Source organism: Polypterus senegalus, chromosome 9 (genome assembly GCF_016835505.1).
Source record: "Polypterus senegalus isolate Bchr_013 chromosome 9, ASM1683550v1, whole genome shotgun sequence".
Taxonomy (NCBI): Eukaryota; Metazoa; Chordata; class Cladistia; order Polypteriformes; family Polypteridae; genus Polypterus; species Polypterus senegalus.
The window spans coordinates 87394516-87414669 of record NC_053162.1 but is presented as its reverse complement, the minus strand read 5'-3'; the positions used below and the strand labels follow the sequence as shown (position 1 = coordinate 87414669).

Below are 20154 nucleotides of genomic sequence, written 5' to 3'. Positions count from 1 at the left end.
ATAAACACCATTCCACCCTGACCCTGAAGTCATTTCAATAAAAGAAGGATGATAAATATTATTTGCTTTCTTATAAATAATTATACACCTTAAATTTATTTTAAAAACTTAAAAGTTATTTGGATTGGAACACTCCAGTCAAAATATCCTTGAAACTTTTTATTTAACCATTATTTAATGCATAAGTTAGCAATTGATAAATTCTGAATACCTTTCTAAAATACAGTAATAAATTAATTAAAGAGAATAATATTTGCAAAGACAAAATTCAAACAAAATTTTTCAAGCCAATAAAAAATAACTTGCATCCAATTCGGACGTATCTGCAATTCATTATATTTCTTAGCAAACAGTGACCATTAAACAAACACTCACATCAAGGAAACAAAGAAGCTTCCCACGTATTGTTGTGGTTTAGCTAAAGACAAACCACAATAGGCTTGTCGTGGTGCAAATATGTTAATCCTATACAACAAAAAGATATCAGATATCTGCTACTTGCAAAAGCTCTTCCTCATTTTGTGTTCTTGAACGAGAGCCCTGTGTCATCTGCAATTTGAAACCAAGACAAATACCAGCTGTTGAGAAATTATTCAAAGCGTGCAGAGAATCAATAAGCAAATAAAACAAAATGCATCAGTATTGCACACTTCAGAGGAAACTTATCTAAATAGTGTTGGAGTGTCTTGTCACCTCATAAATATTATCATTGTATAACCATTTTAATCAAGCATGGAGTCATTTTTCAGATATTCCTTTTTAACATGCTACAGCAGTACAGTTCTTTTTGTGGTATGTTTTATATAGCAGGGTCAAGCTTTATGGTAGGATCCCTAGTCACTCATTGTACATCTTTAAGCACGCTCCTCACATTATGAAAACTGAGATACTGTATTTAAGAATACGTCCATTATTTCTATTATTTGTGTTTTAATGATCATGCATAGGATCCTTTAGATTGATTCATTGCTATAAAAAGTGCTATGCAAAGATTTAAAGTACTATATGTGATTCTGATGATTAGATTTGTGTAGACAGGAGTTTATTAAGGACTTTCACTCCTAAATACCATTTAGACCACCATTCATGTTTTGTGGATGTTTCGTCAGTTTTTAAAAGCAGATTCTAATGTAATACAGTTTGAATACATTAAAAGTTCACTTCTCTCTCTAGAAAATTACCAGCTGTATACTTTATATATATATATATATATATATATATATATATATATATATATATATATATATATATATATATATATATTAAGTATAAGCATCTACGCGTGGAATTGTGTATGCCTGTTTGGCCCGGAAGTGAGAGGTGAAGTCAGGGTAAAGGCTCCACCTCCGAGGATACGCAAGCGAGGCCAACATGTCGGCAAAACTAAATATCCAAAGAGAGAGTCACTCGCTTATCCGCTATTACAGAAGAGTGGTGAGCACATCGGCAAAACGGTATCCATTTTACTTTTCCTCCCACCTCTAATACACCAGCGAGGTGAGCACGTCGGCAAAACGAAACCTCTGAAGTCGCTCAGCCGCTAATACACAAGAGATGAGAGCATGTTGTCAAAATGAAACCTCCTAGGAGAAAGATACACAGAGTAGTTCCTTTCAATTACCTGACATCTCTACATTAAAATTTTTTTTCTGGCGATTTCAATAGTTTCTAGGACCCTGTGCTTTTTACAGCATGGGCTTATACAGCAAGTATATTATAATGGGCTACACAACTGGTAGTGAGTTAATTAGCAGAATTAGTACCAGGGTGGCATGGGACTAAAGCAAACAAACAACCTTTATTTTATATACAGTTTTTCCTCCAGTGATCACCATCCCAAGTCACTTTACAGGTACAGACACTTTGTACAACTGTGTATTCACATATTTTTATGGGAGGGACACATGCAATGTAAGGGAATTGGTCAGTGAATAGGAAGCAAACACTGAACCAACCACCTTGTGAGGTAAGATTCTGTTCTTCTTCCACTGGACACACAAATAAAAATTTCAATGTACTCTGTGCACATGACAATACCCCTACTACTACATCACTACATCATATTTTTCATCAAAGTAGATACCGAGAGTCTTGGGCTAAACAGGAGCTGCTAGGAACTAGTTTGACTGACACCTGCAGAACATTTCTGAGAAAATTAATTTCATGACAATGAGAGTACCCTGTGCATTTTGTAGGACACCACTTCATACCATAGACAGCACAAGATGATCCCAATACCAAAGTAGTGGTGTTCTACAGCTTGTAACAATGGACAGATAGTTTCATAAAAGAAAAATGGCTCAGAGGTGGAAACAAAGTCAACTAGAGGACATTAGAAGCTGAATGACCTGGAGGTTGATTAGGGTATTTAAATAATCCCAGAAATAAATTCAGACTGGCCAAGAAGCAATGTCTTTTTGACTGCATACCATGTTTTCTATCACCAAGTATTGTGTTAATAATTTTATTTTAATTCATGAACCCTTTGTGCCTGAGTTGGAATTACCATCAGGGTGTTTCGGGCGCTGAAGGGGAGTTTTTACCAAACGTATAATTGCAGAAATTCTTTCCTGTCTACTTTTTCCAGTATTTAGTGGTGACACTCTGTACCATTGCAAACTGGTCAACACATGTTGTAACCCTCTTTGATGTTTTATTAATTATTTTTTAACTTATGCTATATATGTTATTTGTATGTGACATGTTTTGTTATAAGCAGCTGAAAATCTACCAAGTCAAATTCCTGTGCATTAAGTACTGGCGAATAAAAGTGATTCTGATTGTGATCGATGCTGGGAAGAATAAAGAAGGCCTACATAAGGCTATTGGTATATTGTTGTAATAATTAATCATTGACACATTTATGCATCCTATGATGAACTGGCACCCCGTCCAGGATTTTTCCTGCCTTGCACCCAATGCTATCTGGGATAGGCTCCAGTGCCCCCCACAACCCTGTTCAAGACTAAGCAGGTTAGGAAATGACATGTATGTATATTTGAATGCCCAAAGGGCCTTTGTTGTATTTTAGCCTTGGAACCCAAAAAGGTTTATTTTCTCCAGAATCATCACTAGCTACAGTTTTTGTTTTCCTCTCTTCTTTAGTCATTTGACCATTGCATTTATTGCCATTGTTTATTACATTGGAGTATTTTTATTGTAAAGCACCATATAAATAAATTTCATTATGGTTTCCTCCTATTGAGCTATAACATATACAATATTTTAAATAGTGACTAATCATGGATGTGTGTGAATTTGTCCTACAGTGATCTATCTATCTATCTATCTATCTATCTATCTATCTATCTATCTATCTATCTATCTATCTATCTATCTATCTATCTATCTATGCCCACTCCATAGAAGAACATTAAACTAATCTAAACCTCTTTGCCAAAGCCTACAAGAATCTGGAAGTGTCTCACAACATCAGGAAAACAAAGAATCTGAACCATGGTAACTGAAATCCCATCATCTAATAGACATTCTGGAGAGAGTTTTGTTGGCAACTCTCTTTAGCTGGGCACCTAACATTTCCAAAAAAAACAACCATCAAGGGAATACTTCAACTCTGTATCAGCTCTTCAGTCTCTGCATACAATTAATTCCGCTGCTTCAAGCTCAGATGAGAGACGACCAATGGAAACAGTTTAAAGATTTCATAGAAGACCTCCAATCAGAGCTCAGATGAGAGCAAAGAACCTCATGTAGCCAGTGAAAACAATTTAAAGACACTTTCAAGGCTTACATTACAAAAATCTAGATCAACATCACTAATTGACTATAGTACCTGAACGTCCACTGCGGCACTGCATAGTTCAGTCAGTACCACTTTATTATCAGACCAATGAAACAAACAAAAGAAAGACAGAATGTGAGGGAGGAGATGTAAATTTTGTATAACACACCAAAAAATATCTTCTGTCCCCACTAGAAAGTAGCAGCAATGCAATTGTCATTTGGCTGTATCAGTAACTTGAAGACTGGATTAGGCATTCTAAGGTCACACATATATAACTTCAATGTTTGCAATTCTCATTTTAAGTGTATGGTAAAAGAAAGACCACAATTGATATATAAACATAATAATTTTTTTAAAATATCCTGGTTATACTTATTTCTAATCCTTGTTTGCATACAAATTTGACTTCTCACTAGGAGGTAACTATTTTTCAATCGTGGAGTTTAGTCTGCATCTTTTTAAACAGCTTTTGTTTGTTTCTTCTGGCGACAATACCTTTTTCTCCCAATCCAAAGACTTGGAGCCAGTTCCGTTTATTAATGGATCTAGTGAATGCTTAGACCTTTCACTTAATTAACTACATCACGGAAATGGTTGGATTGAAACCCTAAAGATTTTTTGCTCTCTTGTAATACATTTACAAAAATTAGTTCAGTTTACATATTTTAGAAGAAGTAGATCCTAGTATTAAAACTACTTTAGTAAAACTACTAATAAACATTCTTGCAAATAAAGATTCAAATAGTATTTCATTCATTCATATGTAAGACACACTTTCTCTTAGATAAAATATTAAATCTATATTTTGGTAAGAAGATCAAAGGATAATAATCATAACTTTATACTGCACATAGATTAATAATGAATGTATTAATTAATAAATTATTAATAAAGAAAAAAAATACTAAAGAAGGACACATTTTTAAACATTTTAATAGCCTAGCCACACAATCTACTGGTGCAACAAAGAAGTCAGACTTACGCCGTCTTTCTGCCACATGTAACAAGCCGTGGTTGGGAATAGGAATTCCAGCCTCCTCTTCGCCTGAAGGATTATGGGTGTTGTCCGTTGACAAGTCACCAGATTCAGATGGTTTTAATAGGTTCAGTGCTTCCTTGCTCAATTCTAGTAAAAAAAAAAAAATAAAATCCAGATTTTTTTATTTACTTTATGTATACTGAACCAGGATATAGCCATTTCTTTATCATCGTTTAAACTGTTGTTTCTTATTTTGAAATAAACAATTTTGCCTCTCAGAGGCTCTATTACATTGTAGTTTATTTTCCTATGAATGACACATATCATAATGACAATTTCCTAATTAATACTTTAAGTTAAGTGCAGACAAATGTGTTAAATATACACTACATTCTGTAAGCAATGAACACTGATAGATATCTGCAATTAACAGTAACCATTCTCGTCATTTCCTCTATTTCCTCCTTTTGGTAAAGTCTTATAACATAGAAAATAATGCCTGATAATTCTAATAACAAAGCATTACCATACGTTTTATATTGTAACAAATGGATAGAATAAATTACTTTTGTGTCAGTCTGAAGTCTCTGTGATAAGTGGCACAGTAGGTCAAGCTCAAGAAATCTGGTTTCAAATTCAGGTCAAAGCATTGTTTGCACGTTCTCCCATGTTGTTAGTATACTTGCTTTTCCCTCCACAACCTATAGACATGGATTGTGGGCTGACTGACATAACCAAACTGGCCTGTTGAGAGTGAATGTTCTGTGCAAAAGCCCTAGTATCCCATTCAAGGTGGAGTTTTTGCCTTAAATCTAATGTCGCCAGCATTGGGTCTAAGTGGCCCTGCAAATGAATCTGTGATTCACAATGCTTGCCCACAACACTGTACATACATTAGATGTGCCTTTCAGCTGCCCTTAAAATAAAATATGTCCTTTTTGCCACAAAGAGATCAAAGGCTTAATCAGGCGGGGTTAAACAGATTGTAATGCAGGAAGAGTCTAGCTATTAATTTTGATTTATTGAAGACTTCTGATGCTCAGGGTATCTTTATGTAGGATACAGGCATTAGGAGTCAGCCTAAAATGGGTATGTAGTTGCATTCAACTCCTGCACATCAAAAAATCAATTCAGTTAAATACCTGAAACGTCCATCATGTTATTGAAAGGGGCTTAATGTAATTGACAAAGCTGTATGCAGTATTCAGCTTTTAATATGAAAACTAGAAGAAGCGCTTTCATAATAATTAGGTAGGATGAAGAGCTGCCTGGGGTGTCAGTCTTAGTAGAGGGCACAGTAGTGAAACAGAATTTGTGCATATAAACAGAGTTACTACCCCTACAACAGTGAATATCCATTAATACTGAACCTCTAGAGGCTATTTAAAGTAACCAAACATGTTTTACCCATTCAATTTAAATGCCAGTACTTGCAGTAAGACTAAATGACCTTCGTCCATCATGACTGTACAGTGCAAGGCATATTCAGTCCCAGAGAAACCTGTGTTCAACTAATAATCAACCTACAGTAGAATAGCGGTGTGTATCAGCAGGGTAGCTAAAACCCTAAAGGAAAGTTATTTGTACATTGGGAGAACATGCAAACACCACCAGAGATAGGAATTAAAAGGCTCTATGGTAAAAAAAAATTACTACATGCTGTGACAACACTCCATGTTTTAGCTGAATGTAAAAAGAAAATATGTGCACAGATATCTGGAGATATAATTCTGTTTCTTAAAGCAAATACTAAATATTGGAAAGTGAGAGCCTTCTGAGTGTGAGCATACACAGAATTGTGAAACAAATGGACTGGTGCCATTTCCAGGGTTGGCTTCATCTTTACAGTTTATGCTGAGTTAATAGGCTTCAGTAACCCACACAAGCCTGTGATGGAGTAGTCCCCTTCTTGGGATTATTCCTACCTTGTGTCCTATACTTGCTGGGATAAGATCCATTGTCTCTGTGACTCTGCCTTAGATAAGTAGTTAAGAAGATGAATGGATGGTAACCCATGTTTATATGATGGACAAGCCGTATGAGAAAGCAGAGAGAACAAATGGATTGCATACTGTATTTACCCTACAGTGAATGCTATATACGGTATTACAATGTAAGTGGGTCTGGCAATTCTTAAGTAATCACCGGATATGGTGACACGTTTTTAAAAATTACAATATGATAGCTTTGAAAATGTTTTGAACATCTTGTAAATATTGTATCTTTCCATCAAGCTTAATTTGAATGATATGGAATGTATAATGGGAAAATGTTGAAATAGCTTTGTCAGGGATAAAATTTTGAAACATAAATTTTCTGTTATCTATCCAAAGATACTTTGTAGCAAATGCTGTCAAGACGGGCTGAAGCCCTCTAAGACCCTATATTGGAATAAGCCAGTTTGAATATTATATTTTGTGAAATAATGCTTACATATTATGAAACATTCCGATAGTAATGGTGTTAAGCTGTCAGTCAGACTGAGGCTATTTTAAATTTAACATCAAATTGATGGATTCAGCTTAAGAACATTTTAAGAAAAATAATCATTTTATGACTATTTACCATGTTTAATTTATGTATTCTGATTAGTTCTTATATGTGACAGCTAATAAGAAAAAAAGATTTGCTTTGCACAAGGTAGATCCAGAGATAAGCTTGACGTTCCACCAAACCTATTTTTGAAGAAAATGGATAAATAATTTGTGCACAACAACAGCAGGTCTCTACACAAAACTGTTGTATCTCAAAGAAGAAAGAGACTGGTTATCTGCTTATAGTGAATGTAATGAAACAGATGCTAAGACCTTGAATGAAGCTTTAGATTTACCGGTTGGGCTGTACTCTCATCCTCATAAATGTTGGGTAGTGGCGATTGTGAGTACAAGTGGCTAAAATGAGGATTGCTTGACACATTCTCCATTATAGGATCAGCAGTCATAAACTCAGCAGTATGGGAGGACCTCAGAGTAGAGCCAGTTATTTCTCTGGATTGAGTGAAGCCAGCTGAGAAGGTTTGGGCATGTAACTTCTATGCTTCTGGGAGCATCCCATGGAGAGGGGTGTGCCAGGAATGTAAAATAACACTGATGAGATTAGTCTCTTCTCTGCCCTGAGAACATTTGGGAATTTTCCCAGGTGGAAATGGAAAACATTTTAGAGACAGTTAGCCTGGGTTCTTTAACTCTGTATGTTGACACTACTGCCATCACCAGGATGAGCACAATGTAGGTGAACTGAATACTTTTAAAATTGTAGTTCTTGTGAAAGAAAAAAATGGACTTAGGGGTCACACAGTCACTTAGGAAACTTTCCAAGGCAACAGTAGTTAAATATATAAACATTTATTTTTCTATTATCATGAAAGAACATTATATCAGACAGCTTCTTGAACCATCCCCCTGGAACATTCGGATTGTTTACTCGACCATTTTAGCAGTCTGTTCATGACATTAGTAAAACAAATGCTTGTATATTTAACTACTGTGGCCTTAATATGGAAAGTATCCTAAGTGACTGTGTGATCCCTAAATATAGTTTTTCTTCCACATTTCCCCCTTTGGGACATCTAGAAGTCCCACTAAAACTGTAAGGTCTGGTTTCCTACTTTAGCTCTGTCTATTTATCAAATATGGTCCTCCTCTATATTTAACAAGAGAAAACATGGACTGAAAATACAAATACTATGGTTTCCTTGAATATATAGGGTGTCCCAAAATTCACGCAAGATTTGAATTTGGCGCCATTTGTGCGGTAAAGTGTTGCCAACGAAAAAAAAAGACAGCGTGACAGCACACAGTTCAGGGTTATTAAAAATGGAGCGCTACACGAAAGAACCACGTTTTCATTGTTGAGCAATATTTTTTATTTTTTATAATAAGGTTTGGCAGCCACAGTTTACAATTTTTGTACAAAATATGGTCAGAATAGTGATTTAACTTCATCAACTGTGAAGAGATTAATTAAAACATTCAGATCATGCGATTTAACGCCGTTGGACTTTTTTCTTTGGGGTTTTTGAAGTCTAAGGTTTATGCCATCAAGCCCACGACCACCCACGCCTTGAAGGAGGAAACTGAGCCACATTTATACCAAATGGTCATGGAAGATTTTGACAAAAGAGTGCGTATGTGCCAGCAAAGCCGTGGAGGCCATTTATCCGATATGCTATTCCATACATAACCCTATACTGTATACTTTATGAATCAATTAAAAATTTACAATTTTTAATTAAAAACCTGTGTTCTCTATCAAAATTACTTCTTGCGTGAATTTTGGGACACCCTATACTTTATGTTATTTTTCAATAGTAAATTTCCCTAGTATATAAAGTGTCATGTTAAATGTGCACAATGGTTGCTGCCATTACACGTGAACATGGTATATCAAATGTTACAAATGTCGATGTATCTTTGATACTTTTTGTATTTTGCTAGGAAGTTTTGTGGATGTATGTGTTGACAACATTACATCTATTATCCATGACTCGATTAACCGTCAGGGCAATAAAAAAAGTGCATGCCAGAGTAAACCTATTACTACTGGCGTACGATACGGTGCGAACTATGGACATTGGAACAACTCTCCCTTTTACTAACACAGTGTTTTCTCCCAGCACCACACGTGTCATGTGACATTTTGAAATCATAGTATCAGTTACATTTCTTCAGCTTTAATAGTGTTCCATAGCTTTTCTCTTTTGTTATGATTAAACTACTATACATTTGTTATGGCTGATAAACATATGCGTGTGGTGTTGGAATTGTCTCAAAAATGGAAACTATTAAACATTTAAAAAACGGCAAAAGCGCTACAGAGTAGGAAGAAAAACAGTGAACGATATAGAGCGTGATGCCGACAAAATTGAAAAACATGTTGAAAATGGAAACCACTGATGACAGTGTTATTCTTTGTTAATATTAACGTTCTTCTTCATTTCAATTTTCTTTTTAAATTCTGTTATATTACGTTTTGTTAATATATTGTGATGTGCATACAACTTGTGATGTGCTGTGAGGGAGCAGAAAGGGCGGACTGGGTGAAGAGCTTCTATTCAGTAAGGGATGGACACGCCTTTTAGGAGATAAGTGATAGGAGAAGTTAGGAGGAAAATGAAAGTGCGGCGGAAGGAAGTTTTGAGTAGGGAGTCGGGAGACAATAAGCAAGAGTTTTCACGATATCGAAAAAGACAGAACTTGAGTGGCAGGAGAGAATTATTGGTAGCGAAAGCTTTCTTTTATTATTTTGGAGATGTACTTTGTAACCCAGATAATGAAGTATAAGATAGGGCACCGTTTGTTACGGAATGAAGACTCCAAGTAAAACGTAGAAAACTCTAGTACCTCAGAGTATTTGCTTATTACGCTGGTAATTACAATATTATATGAGTTAATTCATTTTGGTACTATTATTATATTTTGTTGATATATATTTTTTTGTAAATAAATACAACTATTTGCTATCTACTGTATATCATTTTTAAAGTAGCTGTTCTCTTATCTATCAATTCTCTTATATGTCAAGGCCTCAGTCCTGATACCTGACAGATAATCAGACTTTTACTGTACTTGGTTATGCTTTTTTACACTAAGCCTGAAAAGGGTGAAGTTCGGCTAAAGTCAATAAATCTTCTCTGATTTTAATTTCCCAAATGGGGTCAACACAATGGTACAGTACCATGGTTTGTGATGATATAATGAGCTGCGCAGGCATGGGTGTTCTTATTTCTGTATTTACATATATTTACCCATCCAGCTTTTTTCTATAGATGTGGGTTCATATTTCATTCCAGGCGTCAGTATGCATTTAGTTTGAATGTGACCTGGTGGGTGTTGTTCATTTCTAAAATGTGCAGGTAGGTTGACTTGTATCTGTAAGTCAGCTAATGTGAGTGAGTTTGGGAGTGTGTACTTAAAGGTGTATGAGTAGGGGTGCTCTTAAACAGGCAGATACCCCATTTTGGGTGAATTCCTGTCCTGTGCATGATGGTACTGGAATATACATGGATCTCTGGAATCATAATTTAGATTAGGCAAACTCAAAAGCAGACGGGTGATCACATATTAAGCATATTACTTAGACTGCATTATCCATCCATCCATTATCCAATCCGCTATATCCTAACTACAGGGTCACAGGGGTCTGCTGGAGCCAATCCCAGCCAACACAGGGCACAAGGCAGGAAACAAACCCCGGGCAAGGTGCCAGCCTACCGCAGTAGACTGCATTATTTCGCTTAACAACATAGCACATGTTAGATCTCTTATAACACCAGAAAATGCTAAGAAGTTAATACATGCTTTTGTCTTTAGCTGTCTTGATTACTATAATGCATTTATATCAGGAATACTTAAAAAAGATAACTTAGTTACACTTTGTCCAAAATGCAACATCAAGAATCTTAACAAAAAAAAAAACAAATCTGAGCATGTCTCAGCATTATTACACTGGCTGCCTGTCTCTTTTGGTATTGATTTTAAAAGACTTTTAAATGTATTTAACACTGAAAACAATCCAGGACTTTCTAATATTTTATAGTGTTTGTCTCCCTACATTCCTAATTGTAATTTTAAATCCTCGGTAACACCTGCTTGCTCAGCAATTCCAGAGTGTAACATAAAATAACTGAGAGGTGGCATTCTGTTTCTACACACTGACAATCTGGAATACTTTACTCTTAGAGATACGCCAGGAGAGTATAGTAAGAAACTATTAATAACACATCTCTTTAAGCCTGGCCTTTTCTTGATCTTTTAAGAAATTGTGCCAATCCCTCATATTTTGGGTAGAAATTTTCAAAAAATGTTGTTTTATAGACTGGTCACAAATCACCAATTGTGTGTGTTTTCTTTTTCTTTTGCCAGTACTAGGAGCACTGCCCACCAGGCCTAAGTGTGCTGTAGCCACATGCGATGCTGGAAACATGAAGACACCTCCACAAGATCGTGCTAACGGTGATACAGTACATTTGAGGACTGTAGAATACCCAGAGGACGGTGAGTGGTCTTTTGACCTTGGATCCCCTGGGAGTTTATTTTCTCCAAAATTATAACAAGTTTTTACTTTTCTCTCCTCCCTTACCATATGACTGTAATTTATGTTATTAAGTTGGACATTTTGATTCTCTGTTGCTTTATTCAATCTGTTATAAGCTGTTGTTTAGTTTTTACTTTCTATTGTAACTCTGGTTAGCCATTATTATTGTAAATCATTTTGAAATGTTTTCATATATGAAAACGTGCTATTATCCTAACTATAAATTAAATTATTTTCTATTTTCTATATTCATATAGATAAATAAGGTAGGTTTTAGGTAGAAGTATACTCATAAATATATTGCTATTATAGAACAAAGGACCACTGCCAGCCTTGTGTAAAACATGGCGAAGATTTGACCATCTGATAAGTTGTTTACCTTATGTTTCTAATTGTTTCAGTCTATATGATAATTAACTGCACTTTAGCTGTCGTTTCTTGTTTACAGTATGTCTATATAAAGTTAGCAGTGTTTTTATTGAAGAGTTCACTTGCCACTGTCCAATAGATCAACTGGAAACAAATAAAACATATACATATTTAGGTGATATCATTGATTACTTAAAAAGAAATCCACAACATAACCTACAATCTAAGGTCAGCACTGTTATTGAAGAAGGCAGGTTCAAAAAATAAATGGGTGTGTCTAAATTTATCAAATAAAAAAATAAGACAAAAAAATGATATGTCATACATGCTGAACAAATTGGAGTAAATGATTTTTATTTTCTTATTAACTGAAATGCAAATCAAGTATTTTTTTAGTTTCACATTATTGATCTTTACACAAACAAAAGAGTTTTCAAGAATAACAATAAAAAAAAATGCTCACTAAAATACAATTTGAGTTCAGGAAAAATATGTCCCACGGTTTCAGAGACAGATATTGATTTTTCACAGATCTGTTGAAGGAAGACGGAGCGTAACAAATCGGCCATTTAATTCAGTCCTAATGTGCATCATTAAAAATCCACAGAATTAGAAATCATATACGTCTCATGTGGCTCAGGAGAGTGACACACTGTCATCAAAATGTACTGGTGGTGTGTGCCTGTGATGAAGAAACAAATTGTATTTGACAATATGTCTTGCAAAGAGCAGTAGATTTTCTAAATGAAAATCTAATATATAATTTATGCAAGAGCAACTGTCTTTTATTACACTGAGCACAAGCTAATGGCCAATGAAAGCTGGGAACAATTGAAATGAGGCAGTATTCCTATACCTTGCCAGACACTGCCATTTCTAAAAATGGACATCAAAGTGACACATAGGTGCTCTGAAAGAAAAGATATATAAATAATTTAAATGACCAAATGATATAAATAAATAAGAACTTTGAGAGCTTTACTGACCGCAAAAAATGTGAAGGTAATACTTACTAACATATGCATGGAAAACTATATTGCACATGTGGACAATTCCCATGTCATATGCATGAAGAACAAAATACAGAGACAAAAGTTATACTGGGTGCAGCCATACCACATGCGCTTCAGAAGAGGTCATCCACCTGAAGCTAAGCACATTCATGCCCAGCCAGTTTTTGGATTGGAGACCATCTAGGAAAAGCTTGGGTTGCTGCTGGTAGGGGTGATGCTGAGGCCAGCAGGGGCACTTACCCTATGGTCTGAATGTGGATCCCAATGCCCCAGTGCAGTGATAGGGACACTATGCTGTAAAAATGGCATTGTCCTTCAGGTGAGATATAAAACTGAGGTCCTGACTTTCTTTGGTTATAATAGATCCATGGACATCCTATGTAAAGAGCAAGGTGTATCCTGATGTCCAGGCTAAATTGCCCACCATGGTCTAGTCATTTTGTCCCCCTAATCATCCGCTGTCTCTCACCACTTCACTACCTAACAGCTCATGAGTGGATGCTACAAATTAGCGGTCTTTGATGTGGCTCCCCACTCACTACATAAAATGCTTATTATTATTATTATTATTATTATTATTATTATTATTATTATTATTATTATTACTAATGACCTGTTTGTCATTCCTGTACTTCTGGTATAGACCATTATAGGTTTGGAAAAATAAGATTTGCTTTTATGTGCTTTTTCGTTTAATTGAGCAGGTGTAGGTCAAACCAGTTTCAGGTTTTTAGTAGTTTTTGGAGTACATCATTGTACTGGACTGGTGTATCTCATTCTGATTTTCATTTGGATTCCTTCTTTAACTCTTTCAGGGCCTCTTTCAGGACTAATTATTTTTTCATTTTTCTCCCAGGTCTGAATATTGTTCCCCAAAACTAACTAACATTAAACATTAGCTTTCTAAGATTATCTGTAATACAGCTTACATACTTACTACATGTCTAACCATTTATATTCTGAAAGGCACTTCCCAGAAAGGAAACAGCTACCTGCCTTTCGTTTTTGATTTCCAGATCACTTGCATCAAAATCGGAGTTTGATAAGTCCGTCTGACATAGCAATAATATGCATAAAGCAAAAAAAAATTAATGATGCCCAAAGAATATTTTGCTTTGCACAATCACTTTGCTTTTTTGTTCGACATCAATGCCATTCTAGATGTTGTTCACTCTACACTCCTCATACACACACACAGGGATTTGATATCAAGTCAATGAGTCTAACAGTCCTCCTAGCAAAGGTGGTCTACCGTAACGTGATGGCGAGTTTTGTCGACGTCTACAGCTGATTATTACCCTCTACCCCTGGATGATAACTAAAATCAACATTCAACCTTGAGCCATGCTGTTGACAAAAGTTGACATTAGCCCTAAAAGAGTTAATCAGCTGTCCTTTCCTGCTCTTATTCCCTAGTCAGACAGACAATGCAGAGTGTGATTTACTTTTTGAGAAGTTTGTATTTTCTAACACTCAGTAATATTTTTTTTTTTATTCAGTGCTTTCTGTATTGTTCCTTTATTGTATCCAAATAGTGTCAAAAAAAAAACAGGTACAAATGACAATAAGTGATCCTAAAGTGGAGCACCGAATTCAGTGTCATGATCACCTGCATTTTCACTAGCTGGCAAGCACCTTAAATAGCTAAAAAATTTCAATAGAATAAACAGAGGAAAACTTTACAGTGCCAGAGGAAATCAAGTCAAAAGCTTCTTTGGTTATTATTAAAGCGTGAACACACCCTGTTGTGTATTCCTGGAATGTCACAGATAAGGTAAAAACTGGAAATGAATGGTATGTTCAATGAAGACAGAAGTTCAATTAAATGTTGTAAGTGGCGGTGTGGTTGGATTTAAACCCTGCAGCTCTGTAGTCATGTTATTGGACTTGCTTGGAAATACAGTAGACACATTTTTTTTATTTTATTGAATTTCAGATTTACTCTGTTGGAAATATATGAGCCGTATAAATGTTACTGTTAAAATAACACTGGTGCACTAAAATAAAATATAACAAGCTATAGCTCAGAAGTTTAGTGAAAAATTAAACTATGATAACATTGAATTTTTTCATTTTTTTCATTTTACTTATATAGAGTAAAATTATTTAAGGAAGAAATCCATCCATTTTCTTAAAGGTTTTAGCCTATTGAAACTGTATTCTTTAAATTAGAATAGTTTTGTTAAGGAGTGCAGTAGATGGATGCACTCATCTGAGGGCACTGCTTGGTTTTCTTTACAGTGTATTTCTAAATAAAATTTCATTAATGCCTCTTGAAATGCAAAATATAATTAAATAAATTAAAGTCCATCCATCCATTTTCCAACCCGCTGAATCTGAACACAGGGTCACGGGGGTCTGCTGGAGCCAGTCCCAGCCAACACAGGGCACAAGGCAGGAACCAATCCTGGGCAGGGTGCCAACCCACCGCAGGACTAAATAAATTAAAGTGATAGATTTTATTATTCATTGAAATTCTAAATCAGGACTCTGTGTGTCTTTGACCAAGTTTAGATAATTTTACATTGTTAATCTTAGACATAAACAAACATCCTAACTATCATCTGGACACTCATTTAGTTTTATTTTTGTGGCCTCTACAGAAACAACTGAGAATGTATCTATGGTACAAATTAATCATTAATTTAATTAACCTGTCAAGTATTAATTCACAGGATATGATCATTTTGCAGTACTTCCAGGTCACACGCAGGCTTATTCAAGTCCTATAGCATTGGACGCCAGACAGGGAGCCATTACAGGATATCTTTAAGCCCAGCCTAGTCAACCAAACATATATGCCTTTGTGTTTGGGATGAAGCTTGACTACTCTTATCACGAACTCATGCAAACATGCAAACGGCACATAAACATTGTTTGTATTTACTGAACCTGTTTGCTTAAGTTATGAGTTGTGGAGTGCTTGAGCTAGTCATGACAGTGTGGGGTGAAAGGCAAGAAACACAATCGAATAGGGTGCCCGTCCATCACAGGGCACACTAGCACTCAATTATTTCAGCCTAGTTTAGACGTACCACAAATGTAACCAAAACACTGTATCTGGCAGGAAAACAAGAATACCAGGGAACAAAATCCACAAAAATACAAAGAAAGCACACAGAGAGCAAAGTGGCAGAGGATTTCAACTCCGTTTCCTAGAGCTTTGAGACAGCAGCACTAGCCATTATGCCATTGTACCTTCTTTGATGAAATTTCCTAGTGTATAATATTTATGTACATATGTTTAAAAAACATATTTTGACATCTTCCACTTATGACATTTTTAGATGTTGTAAATTAATTACAGCCCAGATCAAACTAGTTACATTGTAAAGCCACAGCCACTGGTGTCAAGTGTCAGTTGAATGGCACAAAATCATACTTCACGTGTTTGATTCAGTCTCAGAGCATGTGGAGTTTACAATAATAACAATTATAATATTTTTAGATAATATCTGTAGTACTAGGTTGTTGTACCGTGTTAGCCATTATGAATGTAGAGAAAAGCCAAGCAAAATGACACCTTTTATTGGCTAACTAAAAAGATTACAATATGCAAGCTTTCGAGGCAACTCAGGCCCCTTCTTCAGGCAAGATGTAATATCTGTAACATTTATATTTATGTCTTCTTTACATACAGTATATACTATATATATTAATTACATACAGTATATACTGTATGTATATATTAAGATAAATTGTATTGTCATTAAAAAAAGGTAAAGACTGCTTTCCTCCCAGTATGTATAAATAAATAAATACAATAAATTAATTTATTATTACAGTTAATGATATTTTGTTCAAGAAAACTGCTGTTACTGTTACTAATCTAGCACTCTAGACATCCATTCATTTTCAGGACCCAATAAAGAGTCATGAGCAGAGAAAGCCCATCCTGAATGACTGTGTCAAATGTACACATAGTAGCATGAGCAGACTTACACACAGTTTGAAGAGATGCTGTACTAAAACTGTGCTTTTATTCTGCTCATGTTACTATATGTACATTTGACACAGTATTTGGGCTCAAGTATTTGTCACAACTGGGTAAGCAAGGCAGGAAGTTATTCTAGACAAAGCACCAGTCCTTTGCAGGACAATCTTACACATACAATGCATTAATTAATACCATCCCTACTTGGAGACTTTTAAGATGTGGGTGGAAGCCCAAATGAGGAGAACATGCAAAATCCTGACATACTAACTAGCATGTGAGTCAGTAGTGCAGTTTGCGGAAACACTGTTGCACCTACTTGTCAACAAATGTAAGCTGCAAAATAATTTTTTAGTAAAGAGCCATGACCAGTGCTGGGCCACTTTATTAATAAATTGAAACAAATAACAGTTTATTACTTAGGAAGAGCGCAATCAAAATATTACATACGGTCTATTTAACATACATTTATTTTAAGGATACTGCTAGTCAGAGTACATTACTAACATTGACTGCTTATGTAGGAAACATTTAAGGGTATACCATTTTTCAATGGGCGAAGAAGAAATCAATTAGCATGCTGTTTTTCTTGAACAGGAAGCTGATAACAGTTTTAGTCACAGTTAACTACTAAGTCATATAAATCTTAACAAAAATAGTAGTTTAATCGAAGGAGTAAAAATAGCTGTAATCAAGCTAAATTATCTTAAGCTGACCAATAAACATGTTGGGTTAAAAATGGAAATCACTGAAATATTTATCTTTGAGACCTTATGTTGTTGTTCAATTAGTTTGTTAAAATAAAATGATGTTCAGCCTTCAGAAATGAAGAGTACACATAATATATGGATGTTATTTCAGATTTATAGTCAGTTAGTAATGAAAAACACATTGACATCTTTTTACATTGCCAAATTAAAAAAATATTTGACCTGGGGAGAGGCAGAAGTAACCTGTAGACTTGGTGAAACCCCAGACAAGGTGCCAGACCTCCATTTTCTAACCTCCTTTCTAAGTTCAGGGTCACTGGGAGCTGGCATCTACTCTGCTAGCACTGGGTACAATGCAGGAGTCCGTTCAGCAAAGGGAGCCAGCACAGTGCAGGCCCTCTCACACACAAAGCCTCACTCATACCAGTTAACCTAATACAGCACTTCTTTGGAGTGTGGCTGGAAAGTTGAAATACTCAAAGGAAAACCAACACAGGCACAGAGAGAATATACAAACCCCTCACAGATAGTATCTAGAATTTTGAGAACAATAAGGTAGTACAAAAAGTGGGAGAACAAAAAGTATTCATACTTTTAATATGGTTATGCCCATTCTGGTATTGTACATTTCCAGTAGACATTTCTTGTTAGTCACAAATGTGCAATGCATACATACTCTTGTGATCAAGTTAAAACCACTACTTCCTGTTCCTCATTATAGAAATAATCGCTGGCACTTCCTGATTGTTAATATAAGCTGGAAATAGAACAGCGGTGCACAATTTGTTTAGCACAAAAAGATATCTTGGTAAATGGTAGAAAAAATATTTTTGCCTTAGTTTCTACAGGCTGGTGCTTCTTGCTTGGCCTTAATTTTACTATGATAAAAAACCAAACCATATTATGTGTAATTCTTACACATTCTTAAATATCAGTATTTCTTAAAAAAAATTAAACAATGCATCATTTAAAAGCTGAACAATATGGACAAGATTATTGAAATTACACAGTAAAATCACCAGAGTTTAACTTAGCATTGATAAAGGATAGTTTAAAAGTGTTATTTTGTGGAATAAAATGCTGCCATTTCTATGTGTTAGTATAATGATATACATATGCAACTTCATTTCAAGAAAGTGCATTCCTGTCGTGCAAGAGTATAATTATATTCTTCTAAGAACACACTTGTCAGCTATGGAATCTCACAACAACCTTTCATTTCTAAATTTAAGAAGCTGGCATTGCACCACTGTCAAAACAACTATGTTGACCTGGCAGTAATCCAAAAAAATCCCTGGAAAGCACACTTCTTTAATATAGCAAATCGGCATTGTGTTGCATGGGAGATTATAGAATTTCGATAAATTAAGACCAATTTTGCTCAAGGCATGCTTACTAAATACAAAGAATAGAGACAGATACTTTTTTTATTGCTAAACTTTGCATTCTCAATGTGAAGAAAAATCATAACTGTGGTATAGTTTTGAATATTAGGTTACAAGAAATATATATAAAGCAACTTATATGTATTTTAAAGCTTCAAACATTACCTGAATTTTTATACGGAGTAAAAAAAACTACAATATTAATTTATCATTATAACAGCACTAAATTTAATTCAAATGAAGACATTACTGAGTTACAGATTTAAAGTAATTTGTATCAACTTTTGTTTTGTTAACTGTACAAATATGTAGTTACAGTATGTAGTTTATATATATATATACCATCACCTATTTTTGAAATACCACACATACAATAAATTCATATATATTTCTTAAGAAATTACTTATATATACTTCAATGTACATATGCATTGGAATTAATGTTCTCCTTTGTTTTGCATTCTTTTCTTATTTTGCTTACCTGGGGTGCCTGCCCCTCCTTGTCCCTCCATTCAGTCAACCTGAGTCAGCTCAGTAGCTTTCTAAGGCAACAACATCAGAAAGAAAGGCGTGGACAGTTATCTCCAAGGCTACACAATCTCAGATGCCAGCAGCACCCTTAGAAATGCTCAAAGGCAAAAAACAGCCCTGTGGGCATTGCACCAGCACCACTATATTACCATGCAAGCAGAGACTACTTTGTAAACTGGACAGCAATGCTGCACTGTGAACATTGCATTAGAAATGAGCACAGAAGGGAGACTGCAGAAAAAGCAGAGAGACAGAGAGAGAGAGAGAGAGAGAGAGAGAGAGAGACCGGAGGGGAGAGAAAGGAGGGGGGATGAGACTCCAGTGTGAGACGCCCTGGCAAGCAGCTGAGACAGGAGGTGGGGGTGGTGAAAGATAGTGCATCTTTGGAGACTACTTTGTGTGTTAACCACACCTTGAATGAAGACAGTGAATATCTACACTCCAGACAACAGA

The 20154-nt window shown here is 35.4% G+C and overlaps 1 protein-coding gene across 1 annotated transcript in view; it reads right to left on the bottom strand.

Moving 5' to 3' along the window:
• The window catches only part of dbndd1 (dysbindin domain containing 1), a 131185-nt gene extending 111236 nt beyond the window's left edge, over positions 1 to 19949 (bottom strand). The window contains exons 1-2 of the mRNA XM_039763402.1: positions 19652 to 19949; positions 4728 to 4871 (exon numbers count right to left, since the gene is read on the bottom strand). Coding sequence (XP_039619336.1) covers positions 4728 to 4871; positions 19652 to 19682 — 175 coding nt within the window. The 5' untranslated portion in view covers positions 19683 to 19949. The remainder of the gene's footprint in view (positions 1 to 4727; positions 4872 to 19651) is intronic.
• Between the last annotated feature and the right edge of the window lie 205 nt (positions 19950 to 20154).